Source organism: Ctenopharyngodon idella, chromosome 19, assembly GCF_019924925.1.
Source record: "Ctenopharyngodon idella isolate HZGC_01 chromosome 19, HZGC01, whole genome shotgun sequence".
In the NCBI taxonomy this organism is placed as follows: domain Eukaryota; kingdom Metazoa; phylum Chordata; class Actinopteri; order Cypriniformes; family Xenocyprididae; genus Ctenopharyngodon; species Ctenopharyngodon idella.
In genome coordinates this window covers 27,498,366-27,515,508 of record NC_067238.1, presented here as the reverse complement: position 1 = coordinate 27,515,508, position 17,143 = coordinate 27,498,366, and the positions used below count along the sequence as shown (strand labels likewise).

The window sequence follows — 17,143 nt, the reverse complement described above, 5'->3', positions numbered from 1 at the left end:
TCTCTCTCTCTCTCTCTCACTCACACACTCTCTCACTCTCACACACACACACACACACAAGCTACTTTCACGCTGTGACATTCATTACAGATCTCGCTCTGTCGTTGCTGTTGTTCATTGCTTGATGCTGTTCTCTTGGCATTACTTTAATTTTGTCTTTCTCTTTCTTTTTCCTCTCTATTATGTGTTCCCTTTCCTTACGTACTTGTTTTGTTGTCATTATCCAAATATTCCATTTGCAATTTCCCTCTAATCTGCATTCATCCTTTTACCTTTGTGCCGTTTGTGCGAATTGGCATGAATGTTGGTGTGTGGATGTATATATGTATGAGTGAAATTATATTCCTCCCTATCTCCCTGCTTCTGTGTGTCATGTCAATCTCTTTTCCATGTGAATATATGTATGTGTGTGTGTGTGTGTGTGCGTGTGTGTGTGTGTATTGGGTCCTGAAGTCCACCGTTGGAAGCGCGTAGCAGGCTGCTCCTGAAATGCTCCAAGTGTGGCGTGATCTCCAGTACCGCCATGTCCAGCTCTACCGCCAGCAGCGCCATGTTAGTTTCATTCCATATTCTCTCTTTGTCTCTTACTTTCCTCTCCATATCTTTCTTTTTTCTCTTTATCTCTCTAGAGCCCAACACTGACAGTAAGAAACAGAAACTCTTCAAAGAGCCACCCTCATGTCTGCACACTCCAGAACTACACTGCAAAAATCATTTTCTTAAATCTTTGCTGAGAAATTCCCTCAAAGACGATCATTTAAGGCATTACAATATTGTAAATCATTGAAAATGTTTTTAGACGTTCATATTTTTTATTCGTCAAACATAAGGAACTACAAGTCACTGCAAAACATGTCACAATCAAGTTGAAAAGTGTCCAAGGCAGATTTAGGGGTTATTTATTTAGTGTTTTTTTTTTGTTTGTTTTTGTTTTTTTGCTTTTGGTTTGCTTTTGTTGTTGCTTGTTTTGTATTTTGTTGTGCATTTGTTGTTGTTTTGCTTATCTTTGCTTTGCTTTTGTTGTTGCTTTGTTTTGTTTTGTTTCATTTCGTTTGGTTTGGTCCGGTTTCGTTGTTTTGTTTGATTTTGTTTGGTTTTGTTTTGTGTACGTATGCCAGTAGATATCTTTGCACTGCAAAAACCCTGTTCTTAAGTATTTTTGTCTAATTGTGTAAAATATTAAGATTTGTTATTAAAAGATTGTGCCTTTGATACAAGTGTATTTTGTCTTGCCACAGGCCAATTATTTCACTTGTATTTAGTACAAAATTTAAAAACAAGTGAAAAAAAAAAAAAAATCTTCCACTGACAAAATACACTTATATTCAAGATCCAGTCTATGACTAAAAGTCCTAATATGTGTAATGTTGTAAATTTAGTTAATTATCTTATTTCAAGGTTTTTAAAATATTTTACCTTGAAAATCAGACAAAAATATCCCTAACAGGGCTTTTTGCTGTGCTGACTGTAGCCTGTTGCAAAAACATTGGTTCAGTGGTACACCTGCATCCCTTATGTACATGACAGGGGCATCATAATTCGTATTATTATAATAATTAATTAAAAAATAATTAATTAATGTGTTAAATTGACAGCCGTATCGAAAGCACAAATAAATGCACATACACACAAACACGGTGTGCTCTTTGAAGAGGTAAAGAACCAGAGTGTGGATCAAGGGCCACCTCTGATTCTTTTGGCTTTGGATAAATTGGACTCGTCTCCTCTATTTGCTGGAGGGAGTCATGTTATTGAAATGATAATGAAATGAATGATATCGCTTCTCTGTTCTTCTTTCTCTGTCATTTTTTTTCTTCCTCATCTCATTCTTGCTGTCTGCATTTTTTCTGTCTCAGCTATCTGAGTGTAAATATTGGGCATGTGTGTGTGGCGCCATAATACAGCTTCCATTCATCGAAATTAATGAAGAGGACTTCCTAAAGGAAGTTTGGGTGGACCATGTTCACATGATCCCACCGATTGCCTCATTTTCTCTGATACCAGAGTTCCTGCTCCATCCAAACCCCATGCTTTCTCTCCACAGTTAGTTAGGGGAGGACATTGAATTTGAGTCATGCTATTTTACATATACCAAGTCAACCTTGTCTTCCTTTTTCTGCATTGCTCTTATATGAGCATGAGAATTCATTTTGTCTCATTGCTAATGTCCGTCCCATCACAGTCACACGCAGGAGACTGAGTCAGTGCAGCGTGAAGATGTTAAATTGATGCCCAGCTGTGGTGAGCCCTTGCTTCGCTGAGCTTAAGCAGACAAGTCCATACTGACACCTAATATTTATCTAAATAGGCTCTGCATGATGCAGAACCAAAACACTCCTGTAGGATTAGCAACATGTTGGAAATCTGTTAGGGCGTGTTAGCATGAGTGCTCAGCATTATGAACACCAATTATTTGTCTGATTTACAAACAAACTGAGAGTGTGTCCTAAATGGATTGACCATGTGTGTCTGTGAATTGAAGAAAAAAACAAAAACAATAATAGGTTACACTTTATTTCAGTAGTCTACTTTTGACATTCTACTAACTATAAGTAACTTTGCAACTACATGTCAACTAACTTTTATTAGAGTGTTAGTAGATTGTTCAGTTAGGGTCAGTAGAATAAGTTGGCATGTTCTTGCAAAGTCAGTAGAATGTCTGTTGTGGGAGCATCAAAATAAAGTGTTAGCAGATATTAAGCAGACAGTCTACTAATACTCTGTTGACTGCTAGTTGACATGTAAATGCAAAGTTACTTATAGTTAGGAGAATGTCTAAAGTGGACTATCGAATGGACTATCTTTGCTTGATCATGTTTTATTCATTCATTCAAAAATGGATCATGGTAACCGTATTTTCCTAAAACATAAAATAAAAATTGTGAAATAAAATAAATTAATACTGTTTTTTTTCTGTTTGATGACAGGTGGCTCACACCAAGTTACCTCATGTTAAGTGTATTCATAAATATAGTACTCAAAAATTCGGTAATATAATTTGGTAACTGTGGTACATTTTTAAATATACTCTCTCAATACTCAGTATGTTGCATACACAAAATGTAGCAACCAGTTGATCTGGGATATCGGGTTTTTACTTATTACCACTAATTGCACATAAATTGACGCTGTATTGACACTCAGTTAAATGCCTGTGCTGTGCTGGTTTCTAAACCTCATCAATGCTCCCATAGCTTGACTCTAATCGTGATAATAGTTGATCTTAATGGCTAATGATTCCAGGTGCAGTGATATCACCACCTTACTGCACAGAGGATGAAATGCATTTTGCTCTGTACTCTCTCTGCATAGGGCGTCATTATGGAGCTCTTGTGTGGTTCTCCCTCTGTTGGCACTCACGTGGATGTCAGCTGTGCTGGCCATCACAGACCGCCGATCAACCCTCTTCCAGGTGCTCTTCGCTGTCTTTGACTCAGTCCAGGGATTCGTCATCATCACCGTGCACTGTGCCATGCGCCGAGAGGTCAGTGGGTTGCTTTTTTTTACAACCCTAATGTTGAATGTGAAATGAGACTGGGGTCCGGTGAAGGAAAGAAGCAAAATTTGTAATAAATGTTCTTAGGGATGTCAAAGTGAACATGTTATCTTAGGATATTCATTTAATATACTATTAATTGTATTAAATAAAAACATAAGTTTGGCGTCAGTAATATTTTTTTGAAAAGAATCAATATTTTATGAATTTATAGGATGCATTTAATTCATTAATAGTTCTTTTCAACTGTCTATTCAGCAAAAAAAAATTAAAAATTAAAAAATAAACCAATGGTAACGTGTGTATGTGTGTACGTCTGTGTGTGTGTGTGTGTGTGTGTGTGTGTATGTATATGTGTATATATATATTATATATATATATATATATACACGTGTTTAATGTGATTTAACGTGTTCATTTAATTAATTAGTTACGGGAAAAAATGATGCGTTAATACATTTAACGTACCCGCCCCACACCAAATCTAGAGCCTGAGAGCCTATAGAAAGCAGTTAGAATGCCCCGAAAATTTAAGGTATCAGGGCAAAAATGCCCCTGTATGCCCCGGTCTCATATTTATATCATATGATTTATATCGCTGGAGTAACAAGCCCAATAACACACAAGTGTGGTTATCCCCAATACCACAAGTGCAAATGTATAAGATTTTATACAACAGCTCAATAATGTTAGTACTGTGTTATTTTAGACACAATATTGTCTGTTTTTGCTCAATTTTGCCAACAAAAATATTACCAGTAAGCCAGAGCAGAACTGTGTGTCTCCGAGCAACACACAGCAGTGTTTCTGAATGAATCCGCATTTTGAATCAATGACCCATTCATAAAGAGAGCCATTTACTTCATTCATGAATGAATCAGCCATTTGAACGAATCGAATGAATGAATGACACAATGACTTACTCATTAAGACATTTACCGCCACCTACTGGCAGTTTTAGTTTCTTATTTAGAGTATCTTTTCATTAAAAATATAATTTTGTACAAACCCGATTCCAAAAAAGTTGGGACACTGTACAAATTGTGAATAAAAAAGGAATGCAATGATGTGGAAGTTTCAAATTTCAATATTTTATTCAGAATACAACATAGATGACATATCAAATGTTTAAACTGAGAAAATGTATCATTTTAAGGGAAAAATAAGTTGATTTTAAATTTCATGGCATCAACACATCTCAAAAAAGTTGGGACAAGGCCATGTTTACCACTGTGTGGCATCCCCTCTTCTTTTTATAACAGTCTGCAAACATCTGGGGACTGAGGAGACAAGTTGCTCAAGTTTAGGAATAGGAATGTTGTCCCATTCTTGTCTAATACAGGCTTCTAGTTGCTCAACTGTCTTAGGTCTTCTTTGTCGCATCTTCCTCTTTATGATGCGCCAAATGTTTTCTATGGGTGAAAGATCTGGACTGCAGGCTGGCCATTTCAGTACCCGGATCCTTCTTCTACGCAGCCATGATGTTGTAATTGATGCAGTATGTGGTCTGGCATTGTCATGTTGGAAAATGCGAGGTCTTCCCTGAAAGAGACGACATCTGGATGGGAGCATATGTTGTTCTAGAACTTGGATATACCTTTCAGCATTGATGGTGCCTTTCCAGATGTGTAAGCTGCCCATGCCACACGCACTCATGCAACCCCATACCATCAGAGATGCAGGCTTCTGAACTGAGCGCTGATAACAACTTGGGTTGTCCTTGTCCTCTTTAGTCTGGATGACATGGCGTCCCAGTTTTCCACAAAAGAACTTCAAATTTTAAATTCGTCTGACCACAGAACAGTTTTCCACTTTGCCACAGTCCATTTTAAATGAGCCTTGGCCCAGAGAAAACGCCTGCGCTTCTGGATCATGTTTAGATATGGCTTCTTTTTTGACCTATGGAGATTTAGCCGGCAACGGCGAATGGCACGGTGGATTGTGTTCACCGACAATGTTTTCTGGAAGTATTCCTGAGCCCATGTTGTGATTTCCATTACAGTAGCATTCCTGTATGTGATGCAGTGCCGTCTAAGGGCCCGAAGATCACAGGCATCCAGTATGGTTTTCCGGCCTTGACCCTTACGCACAGAGATTGTTCCAGATTCTCTGAATCTTTGGATGATATTATGCACTGTAGATGACGATAACTTCAAACTCTTTGCAATTTTTCTCTGAGAAACTCCTTTCTGATACTGCTCCACTATTTTTCGCCGCAGCATTGGGGGAATTGGTGATCCTCTGCCCATCTTGACTTCTGAGAGACACTGCCACTCTGAGAGGCTCTTTTTATACCCAATCATGTTGCCAATTGACCTAATAAGTTGCAAATTGGTCCTCCAGCTGTTCCTTATATGTACATTTAACTTTTCCGGCCTCTTATTGCTACCTGTCCCAACTTTTTTGGAATGTGTAGCTCTCATGAAATCCAAAATGAGCCAATATTTGGCATGACATTTCAAAATGTCTCACTTTCAACATTTGATATGTTATCTATATTCTATTGTGAATAAAATATAAGTTTATGAGATTTGTAAATTATTGCATTCCTTTTTTATTCACAATTTGTACAGTGTCCCAACTTTTTTGGAATTGGGATTGTATTTCCATATTAATAAAAAAAACCCATTAAAGGTATAGTTCACCCAAAAATGAAAATTCTGTCATCATTTACTCAACCTCATGTGTAAAAAATTCTATGTTAAAGCAAATAAAAAATTTCTTTCTAAAGCTACTTTTTGTAATGTCTATTTGATGCTTTTCTCATTTAACACAATAATGACTTTAAATTATGTTTAGGGGAAAGTGAAAGTGACATGTGAAGGCCAAGTATGGTAACCCATTTAACCCATCCAAGTTAGTGCACACACATTAGAAAGCGTGAGTAGTGCACACACACAAATTGCAAACCATGGACACACACACCCAGAGCACTGGGAAGTCATTTTTGCCGTGGTGCCCAGTGAGTGATTGGGGTTTAGATGCCTTGCTCAAGGGCACCTCAGTCATTTTCTACCGGTATTGAGAATCTAACCCATAACCTTTGGGTTACCAGTATGACTCCCTAACCATTAGGTCATGACTGCCCCAATTATGTGTGTGTGATTGGCCATAACAGTATAAAAAAAATAAAAGTTGCACTATTATACTGCCAGTCCTGGAGGACAGTCAGAGGTGTATTTAAATGGAGATTGCAGGAGGAGTTTTATTTCAGTCCATTATTTTAAGGTTCACTTAGGAATGAAACTTGGCTTAGACCGCAGACATAATAAATTTTTTGAAATAGCATGCACCGCTTTCACGTAATAATGGGTTGATCTGAGCAGCCATAAATAAATCATCTTGGGGGTCAAACAATAGTCACACTGTAGCCAAAATGTGACAGTTTCACCTCTCCAGCATGTACTGTGGTAACTTGGCTGACTTTCATGTATCTGGTAAATCAAAATATGCTGATGGAGTTTGAGAAGGTAGAGAAAAAATCAGTTCCAAATCGCTAAGCCATATATGTTAAATCAATATCGCAAAACCAACGGATTAGAGTAAAATAAATCCTGGTATTATTTTAGTAAATATATGAAAATCCCTGGCAAGGCTTTGATGTAATCCCTAATAGCTTTAGCAAAACAAGAGAGTGGAGTGGAGTTTGTGCACCGGATCCTTGCGCTGTATGCAGTTTGATGTGCGAATTACACTTTGAAATGGCTGAGGCAACAATGGAAAGGCAGCATTCATGATTAGCACAGGCAAATGAGTGGGGGAATAGTTTGTTCTCATGCATTAGTGAAGATAGAGAGCGTCTAGAAGGCATGCCATCGGCTGTCACTCTGATACGTCTACAGCTTTGACTCAGCAGACAGTCATCCATAAACAAACTCTGAGAATGAGACCGTCTCTTGCTCTGTGTTGCGAAACAGCCTAGTGTTCCTGCACATCGTGATTTTAGTAGTGGGGAGGGAGGCAGACTGATTACATATTCCGGTCTAGGCCAGTGAATAGTGTTGCAGCATGATAACTCATGCTCAGTTGAATAGAAAGAGAAGGGATTTACTAAACAGTGCAGAGAATGTGCAGTCAATAAATAAAGTGTTTCTACAGCATATGCTTGATGCTATTCTGAGGACGTGAGTAGATTAAAGTGTCATTTGTTCAGCGTGTAACCTTTGCAAACCATAAAGGTCGTGGCAGATCAAACACTTGGGATATGTACAATATGTTGTAGAATTAACATGTGTCTCAATTGTGCCTCCAGTGAACACTTTGTCAAGAGGAGGGTCTGGGATCAGGCGAACCAAAGATGTTCTGTAAAGTCTTGTGCGTGTTCACTACCATTTAAAAGTTTGGGGTCCGTAAGATTATTTTTTTATGTTTTTGAAAGAAGTCTCTCTAAGTTCACCAAGGCTGCGTTTATTTGATTAAAAATGCAGTTAAAACAGTACATTTTGTGAAATATAATTTAATTTAAAACAACTGTTTTCTATTTTAATATATTTTTAAATGCAATTAATTCCTGTGATGACAAAGCTGGATTTTCAGCATCATTACTCCAGTCTTCAGTGTCACATGATCCTTCAGAAATCATTCTAATATGTTGATTTGCCACTCGAGGAACATTTCTTCTTATTATTAATGTTAAAGACAGTTGTGCTGCTTAATATTTTTGTGGAAACTGTGATACTTTTGATGAATAGAAAGCTTTAAAAAGCATTTAATTGACAAATATTTTTGTACATTGTAAATGTATTGTATGTGTATTTTCCAATTAAGTTGTCTACAGTAACAGTAGCTTATATTATGTTTGGTTATTCAATATGATCTGATTAGTAATCATAGGCATGTTGGATACTAAAACATACGTTATTAATGTGTTGGCAGCATCTAACGTAAGCATTTAAAAACATACTAATATTTATTAATTCTACTAGGTTCATAACATATTAAATTCATGAAATGAATTGTTGGATTTTATTGTATTTAATCAATGAAATATGTTCAGTGACATCAAATTTATATACACAATTACTGAATTTGACATTATAACTGACATTATAATAAATTTCATGAGCCGGATTCGATTCATTCTGAAGGAGCGTATAACCAAATATATATAAATTTATATGTAAGCATTACATACCTACAAATACTAATGATATCAGGCTGCATTATATGATATGCTCATGTTTCCCAAACCACTTCCCGAATGCGGTTCACTCTCTGAAGAAATGTGCAAAAATTATACCTTTAGTGGTACAACACCTTATCACTGGGGAAGTAATATCAAAGGGACATCTCTGTACGTTATTTACCCTCATAGTAGTACCTTAAGGGTATATATTATTACCTAAGGGTACAAATATGCACCTTTTTAAGGTACAAAGTTGTCCCTTTATGGGTACTGCCCCAGTGACAATCTGTTGTACCCCTAAAGGTACAATTTTTGCACTTTTTTTTTCTTCTGACAGTGCTTGATCAATCAAATCAGAGTGCATTTCTAAGACATCAGTTTACACCAGTATTTAACTCTGTCCTCTTGTGATTAGATCTCCTGAGAGGGGCCATTGTCGTGCATCCAGATAGTATAAGAAAATCTCAGTTATTATGCCTTTGTTGGCAACAAGAGCTCTGATCTTCCCAGTTAGGAGACACTGTGCTTTCACTTGGTCATTCTGTAGGCGTTGTGGCCATAAATCTGTATGCAAATGAGTGGCATCCCGTTGCTAAGGCTACGCTGTCGTCAGGGGAAACAGCCTATCACATTGTCTTTTTTTTTTTTTTTTTTTTGATGAAAGGGAGTGTCTTCCTCCCTATTGTTGTAGAGCATTTGCATTTGCAGTTATGTAAACCCTTCCTGCAGAAATGCAGACAGGCTCACTGCAATGTTTGTCACTTAGGAATATAAACTAACATCAAAGTTTTATGAGAAACTGCATATGGATGCCCTCTGTAGATTACTAAGCTAACTAGATTAAACCAAAAGATTCTCCTGAGTGAATAGAAGCTGCTAGTGTCTTTAGGATATTTACTATCATCATTAGTTCCATGTTAACATAACTGTGGAAAGATATTCACCCCTCCTATTCATTTTTTGTCCTTATAATGATATAACAATCTTGATATAACGATATAACAATCAGTGACAGTCTACATGTTATACAGAGATTGATGACTATAATGAAAAACAGTTAACAAAAATAATAACATTTAAACATAAAAAATAAATCCTCTTCTCTAACACTGAATGCCAAAACCAAAATGACAGATATTGATAGTAAAACATATGTTTAATCTGCATTGTAAGACATTCTCACTACTGCTTTTATCCGCTCTGATCTGTGTTGACAACATTACGGTTTTCATTTCTTTGTATTCCCCCTCTGCCGAAACCTTCTTTTGTCTCTCTCCGACCACACACTCATTTTCTGCCATTTTTCAGAAACTGGGAGAGACTGACAACCCTAACATTAGTGATTGACACCTGCAAAGCACACTCTTGACGGAAAACTAATCGACTGCGGTTCCGTTCATATAGCACATTCTAACCGAACTCACTCTTAAAATTCAACTGTGACTCCTGAAATTTTAAGAGTCACTATGGTTATAGAATGCAGTTGACACTCTCTTTTATAGCTGAATTGTGTTTGAACACAAACAGAACTGACAACCATATTCTGCTGTTGTATGATTGTCTTTATAGAGGTTTGAAATGATGATGTTTGTTTGTTTGGTTGCTTTCTTGTTTTACCATATTTTTTCGAATATAAGACGACCCTGATTATAGGACGACCCCCCCATAAAAGGCATTTTGAAGACCAATAATATATAAAAATGCTTTTATTTGAAAATAATTTTCATATTGCATATTTTTCATATTTTAATTTTTGTATTGAAAATATGGTAAATACTGGTGAAATGTACCAACGATCACATTTAAAAATAAACACTCTTTGGCATACAGTAAAAATAACATGTAGCCCATCTGAATTAACAATTAGGCTATCCATCTCATAGTGAAATATTTCCTACCAAAATTTCATTAACCGTAGAAGTGAAATCTTATTGTAGTTTTGAAATATGGGTACCGTCTTGTGCTTTAAAATCATATATGGGAGAAGTTTGGTCCCATCAACGAGGCACGCAAACATGAAAGTCACATGACTCTAAGCTTTTCTTTGACTGTTAGCGTTTTTAAGTCTTTTTGCACTCGCGATCTCCTAAGGCCCTGTCCCAAATGCCACCCTAACCCTTCACGGTCTTCCACAGTCCACACTTTCATGACGTAATGCCGCATTAACTGCCGGGTAGAAGTCCTCTGCGTAGCTCGCAGACTTGCGGGCTCATCAAAAGTGCGCATCGAGGGCGCATAGCGGCTGCAAACGGGGGCTGTATACAATACTGTATATTCCATCCTTTTAGATTTACATTTGAGCCTCTGTGATTTACCCTGGTTTGTACCCATGTCTTCCCACCTTAGGTGCAGGATGCAGTGCGCTGCAGGATGGGTGGCTGCAAAGACGACAGTGAAAACTCTCCGGACTCCTGCAAGAACGGCCAGGTGCAGATCATGGTGAATAGCATTCCATTCCATCTCATCTCACATGGGACTCTCAGAGGGTCGGCTCATCCTCTCTTAAACAGCATGGGCTACAGGGTGATTGTGTTTCAAATGGGATTTGTATTGTAAATCGGAGCAGGTGGCTCGCCGAATGCGAAAGACTATTACAGAAGGTTGAAAATCCTGGTCATCTCCCATCTATGCACCTTTTTGTGCAGTTTCTAGTATTTAGATTGAAGTTGTACAATATGTGTTCAGTTAGAGACATAAGTGCTTGAAATCAGAAGCTTTTTGAATAGCATTGCACATATTGAAATAAGGTTGAACTAGTTATAAATAAACTGACCTATAATTATATTCTATACAAGAAAGCAATCAAGCACCTCAGTAACATATTTAGCATTTATAACCTTATGGGGCAATTTCATATCACTTTTAAGCCCTTTACCCAGTGCCCTGCAGTGATTTGTTCATGTCAAAGACTAGACTTGCATGTAGCCATGGTAACTACAGCAGGAACTCTTCAATTGTGTGTGTGTGGATCGGTTTGGATGAGAGGGATCGCCGCCCCTGCAGGTCTGCTCCACCTTTCCACTTTCTTTCCTCAGCTCACCGCTCACTTTTCCTCTCTCTCTTCCTTTCTCTCCGTTCTGCCTCTTTGCCGGCAGAAGTGCCCACACCGGCCCAGCCTCTACAGTCAGGAGCAGTGTGGCTCGCTCCGCTATTCACCTGGGTGCTGCCAAGGCTGCCACCAAACCTGCCCCGCCCACCCTCCTCTAGCCTTGGCCAATCACAGTCACGGACACAGCCATAACCATACCCACATTCTCCACCAGAACCACACTCAGGCTCTGAACCACACCCACCTTCTCAATCACAACCACGCCCACGGCCTCAACCACAACCACGTCCATACTCTCAACCACACGCTCGACAAAAACCACACTCACACCCTGAACCACAACCACATGCATACACTCAACCACAACCATGCCCACGTTCTCCACCAGAGCCAAAGCATAGTCCTGGAGCAAAATCATATGACAGTACGTCTTTGAAATGAATGTGATTGCATGTGTTTGCTCTAGAGTTAGTGCTGTCAATTTTAGAGTGTAGCTGACTGTGTACTGTGAGCATATTAGCCCGCTAATTAGATAAGTGGCTAGCTGTCAGCAGATCTGACTTCAATTTATGTAGTGCAAAGTAACTTAGTTTCAATGGCTGTGGCAGGTCTCTTTTCTTGCCTTTTCCTTCAACTTCAACACACAGGTATATGCATACATACAAGTTGCTCTCACTGGGAATACTAAAATTGCTCCACAGTGTAATGCCCTGACTAAAGCTTTGTTTTGAACTCCTTTGAGAGTCAATTCTTTTGGCAGCAGTAGCCAACGCTGCATTCAAATGAAGGCCTGGAGTTAAAAAGAGCTGCTCTGGGATGGACGTTTTCGGTTTACCCTGAGGGACACAGTCAGTTTGCGTCCATTGTACTGTATCTTTTTTTAAAGGTCCTACACTCTTTTCATAAAAATAATATGCTTTTGTTTGGAAAGTCAAGCCCAGCTGTGTCAGACTGCAGTATGCTAATTTATTTTCACTTCGCTTCATTGTAATTAGTGCTGGTGCTAAGGGATCTGCTTTTTATTGTAAAGGTGTTGCAGATGTGTTGCATTAAACTAGGGCTTTGTCGAAATACTGTGTGGTGATTGCTAAAATGAACATTTTGTTTCTTTTTGATGGACTTAAACCACCACATACTGTCTGTAACTGCGCTCAGCTCCACCCTTCACCATACCAAAGCTGTTTGACTGTATGTAAATTATCAAGAAATGCCATCTATATAAACACTTATGGACATTTGTAACAAGCTTAAGTAATCTTTCTTCTGTCCTTCATTCACCTCAACAGACGGACTTTGAGAAAGATGTGGACTTGGCGTGTCAAACGGGTAAGTATTTCTGGACCCTCCATTTTGCCTTTCACTATCGCTGTTGTACCTCTTTGCTTTCTCATTTTTGCACTTTCCTCACTGGTTCTTTCACATTGCCCTGGTTCTAATGCTGTTTGTTTGGTTAAGTTTGTTAATGTAAAGTTAACCCTGCACATCGTTATCTCCCCCTCACTTGCAGAGAGAGGACACCCATGTAAGTCTCACTCTTAAGTTGGAACATTCCTGTTTGTATGGCATTTGTGTTAGACGATAGTATTTGCATAAATTGACATACAAAATGTGCATGTTTGCTCTTTGATTACCATACCCTTATCATCTTCAGCATATTAGGGCATTCATTTTAGCTTGGATACATTTTTGGTCAATTTTGTGGATGAGAAACTGCCATTATAATAATATTAACCTTACAAAATTCTAGTAGTTTTTAAATCAAAGGAAAGTTTTTTATTTTTCTTTTATGTGTAAGTTATTTATTTATTTAAGTTTTTTCCCATTTCAGCTTTTGACAGTTATGTGACCTTATAAATGATGTATAAAATGGTTAGATCTTTACGGCTGATGGTTTTTCCCTTAGAGGTGCATGGCTTTGCCTGCTAACCCTACTTAATTCGACTGAACTCCTGCTGTAGGCACCAGCCTTTGCAACTGTCCCACTTTTGCATGCTGAGAATCCCAGATACTAACTCACCTGCCTGAAAATGTTTGTCCTTTCTTGCCCTCACTGCCTTCTGCACCCCTTGACCCTTCCCTGCTCTTCTGACCTCTGCATTGACACGCTCCATTTCTACGTAACTGAGCTCATTTTCCTTTGTCTCTTTTCCCATCATTCCCTCCACCGATCACATTCTCTCTACCCCCACATGAATCAATCTTGCTTACTCTGTCACTGCTTCAACCTCTCTCCAAAACATCTGGGTTCTATACCTTTGGGAACTCCTGTGCATTCATCTTCTATCCCTCCCTTTTCCTTTTCTGTCATGTATCATTTCACCATCCAACTTTCTGTTATGATTGTTTTCTCTCTCTCTCTGCTCTTTGCCACTCTGTCCATCTGTGTGATCTTGTGCACTCGACCTCTGCTCCTGTCTCTTTCTTCCTCCCCACTTCTGTCTATCTGTTCTCTTTCTCTTTTCCTTTCTCCCTTACCTCAGTCATCTTTAAGGAGGTAAACACCTGTAACCCTGCTACCATAACTGGCACACTATCCCGCATCTCCCTGGATGACGAGGACGACCCCAAGTTGGCAGCTCATCAGGAAGGCGTTAATTTCAGCAGCCTGCCTGGGAACATCCCACCCCCTAACCTCCTGGTGCAGGTACCTGCTTTGGGTCCCTTGAATGAGCTAAGCGAGCAGCCACTGAAGAAGGAGGTTAATGTGGAGCAACAAGGCCAGCATCAGCGATCCGGACCCATCTACCTGTGCACCGAGAGTGGGCTGGGTTGGGCCCGACCAAACCCTTCTTCCACCCAGGATTCAGCTGGCGGAGGTGGGGAAGGGGACTACATGGTGTTGCCACGTCGGACAGTCAGTCTCAAGCCCTCTCCTCCAACCCGGGAAGAGGGGAAGCCCCTAAACATTACTGTAGATGACCCTCCCTTTCCTCCGCCCCCTTCACCTCTGACTCTGCATCCAGCTGAGAGCGAGGCATACCCCGCAGACTTTGCAGCTGTGGACCACATCAGCATGAACCTAAACCGCTCCTACGGCACGCTCAAACAGTTGCCGGCCCACACCGGGCACACGCACACCAACACCCACACCCTGCAGGTCAAGCAGAATCGTCCCTCTGTCCGGCAGATCCTCACCTCGGGAACGGTGGAGCGCACCAGAACCCTTCCCCGCAACCTGGGCAGCACCAACACCAGCCTCTCGGCTGGATCTTTGGAAGTAAGTAGGGGTTAAAGTAGGGGTTCATTCTTTCACAATCTAGAACAACCGTCGCTTCTGAATGTCCCAGGGTATTTTGGAAACCACCTGTGGTTTGCAATTGTGGTGTACAACCTAGGAGCACAATAGTGCTGTAATCTCCTGCCATTCTTGCTAGGAAAAAGGGAACTGGGGACCACATAACACAAAGAATCATGCTGGCAGGAAAATGTCAAGTAGATCAGTACAAAAAAAAAACATCACAGAGATGAAACCAAGCATGAATGCAGTGATTGCAAACACACCGACCCAAACACACAAGCAAATCTTACCTAGCAACAGACAAATTACGATTAAAGGGCTAGCTCTCCCAAAAAAATGAAAATCGTCATCATGTACATGTCGTTCCCAACATGTATGACATTCTTTCTTCTGTGAAAGATGAAAGAAGATATCTTGAAGAGTTTATTTGTACCTTTTGTCTATACAATGAAAGTCAACGGGGTCCAAAACAACACTAGAACCCATCCATACGTTCCGCAGAAAAAAGAAAGTCATACTTGTTTAGAATGACATGAGGGTGGGTAAATAATTATTTTTGGGTGAACTCTCCCTTTAAAGTGTTGTTACAGGAGAGCAATACCTGTTACAGGAGAGCATTACCAAGGCTGATTTATCTTATTAGTAATGTCTCCTTTCATTTTGGGGCTGGATGATGGTACATCATCTGTAGTCCCCGAGACGCCATGCATACTGATCATCTAGCAACTCTCTCATCAGTCCGTCACAGGAATGCATTCAGGTGTGCCTTCTATACCCAGAGTCCCCTGTCAACATGCTGTTACACAACTTGGTGACTGGATCGGGGTGGGTGTGTTTGTATGTGTGTGTGCAGTTGTGCTTCTCTCTATAATTACACTACAGCCCCACAAGGAGGGACAGCAGATGGTGAGAGAGAAACAGCCAGAGGAAGTGCCTGAGAGAGCCTGCATTCCTTCATTAAATGACACAAAACCTTCCCGTTCTGTCTCCTACACATAGTTCTTGGGGCTAGGGCAAGAATTTCTAACTAAAGTCAGTTGTCAAACTTAAAGTCAGCATGAAATTAGTAGGTTCTTTTTTTGCACAAATAAAACAGTGTCCTTCATCGAAATGTAATAACTTGCTCTGCATCTAAAACAAGTAGTGCCTGAAACTCCAAATGGAAGTGCTTAAGCTTCACAAAATGTTGGATTCAGGAGGTCAAACAAAATATTTATCATTTTTGAACAGTGATTTTTGCTGCTTTCTAGCAATAAATATCATCAGTAAAATTATACATTTTATAAATTGAAACACTAAAAATTAAAGTCCATATAATATGATAACAATACAATAATACACCAGAATGGTGTATCATATATTGTAAGTGAGGTACGTAACTGGTAAACAGAGAACATTTTGCTTTAAGCTTTCGTTCATAAGGCCTAGTTAGTTTGGGGCCAAATGGCAATTAACTTATATTTCCCATAAATTAAAGTTTTTGGGCATTTTCCCGTCCTTGAACACCCTGATTCACTCTGAACTAAAATCACATTACAGAAGTAAAATGGGCTATTAATTTCATGTTGACTTGAAAACATGCTTTTTTAATGCTTTGGTAGCTGACCTACCTATGGAATACAGTAAATGTTTCCCATTCATTCTCTTCCTATCTCTGTTTCACACACTTACTCATAAGTGCCTGTACAGCAGCAGGTTGTTAGAGTTTATATCATTTTGCATATCATTTTCATATCAATCATCAAGCTGGAAAGCCTGCAATACACCAGTTTTAAAATTGTACTTTTCCTCTAAAGAACTAACCGACTCAAGTTTGGCGATGTAAGGTTGGGGTAACAAAGGAAAAGGTTTCTGGGTATTGATATTTTAGTGGGCTTGAACACTTCGGGGTCTGTAGTGCTTTGGCTTCTTGTCACCTAACTCGCCCAATGACACCTGAAGTAACTTTACTTTGTCAACAACTAACTTCTCACACTTTAAACAAGGTACACAACGTGACTCAGTCTCATCCTCCCTTTGTGAATAGCAAAGTAGCAGATGCCCAGGTCTTGACTGGTTTGTGTTCTGTGAGTTTGAGCTTGTGACATATTGCCACAGAATGTGTACAGACACTATTGGTTAACTGCATTTGTACATGTGTTTTGAATAACTTAAACTCTTTTTATTATAGATTATTGCATCTCTTATATGACATTTTAAAGCCTCAATTACAGCAGGAAATAGAAATATTCTCTT

At 39.2% G+C, this 17,143-nt stretch overlaps 1 protein-coding gene across 17 annotated transcripts in view; it reads left to right on the top strand.

The window, feature by feature from the left end:
- The window catches only part of adgrb2 (adhesion G protein-coupled receptor B2), a 295,083-nt gene that overhangs the window by 256,919 nt on the left and 21,021 nt on the right, over positions 1-17,143 (top strand). For 11 of the 17 annotated variants that reach the window (XM_051872964.1, XM_051872963.1, XM_051872976.1 and 8 more), the window contains 6 exons: positions 454-552; positions 3,313-3,484; positions 10,968-11,060; positions 12,957-12,996; positions 13,178-13,192; positions 14,151-14,887. In XM_051872964.1, coding sequence (XP_051728924.1) covers positions 454-552; positions 3,313-3,484; positions 10,968-11,060; positions 12,957-12,996; positions 13,178-13,192; positions 14,151-14,887 — 1,156 coding nt within the window. The remainder of the gene's footprint in view (positions 1-453; positions 553-3,312; positions 3,485-10,967; positions 11,061-12,956; positions 12,997-13,177; positions 13,193-14,150; positions 14,888-17,143) is intronic. The other 6 variants (XM_051872966.1, XM_051872962.1, XM_051872977.1 and 3 more) reach the window with 4 other exon arrangements.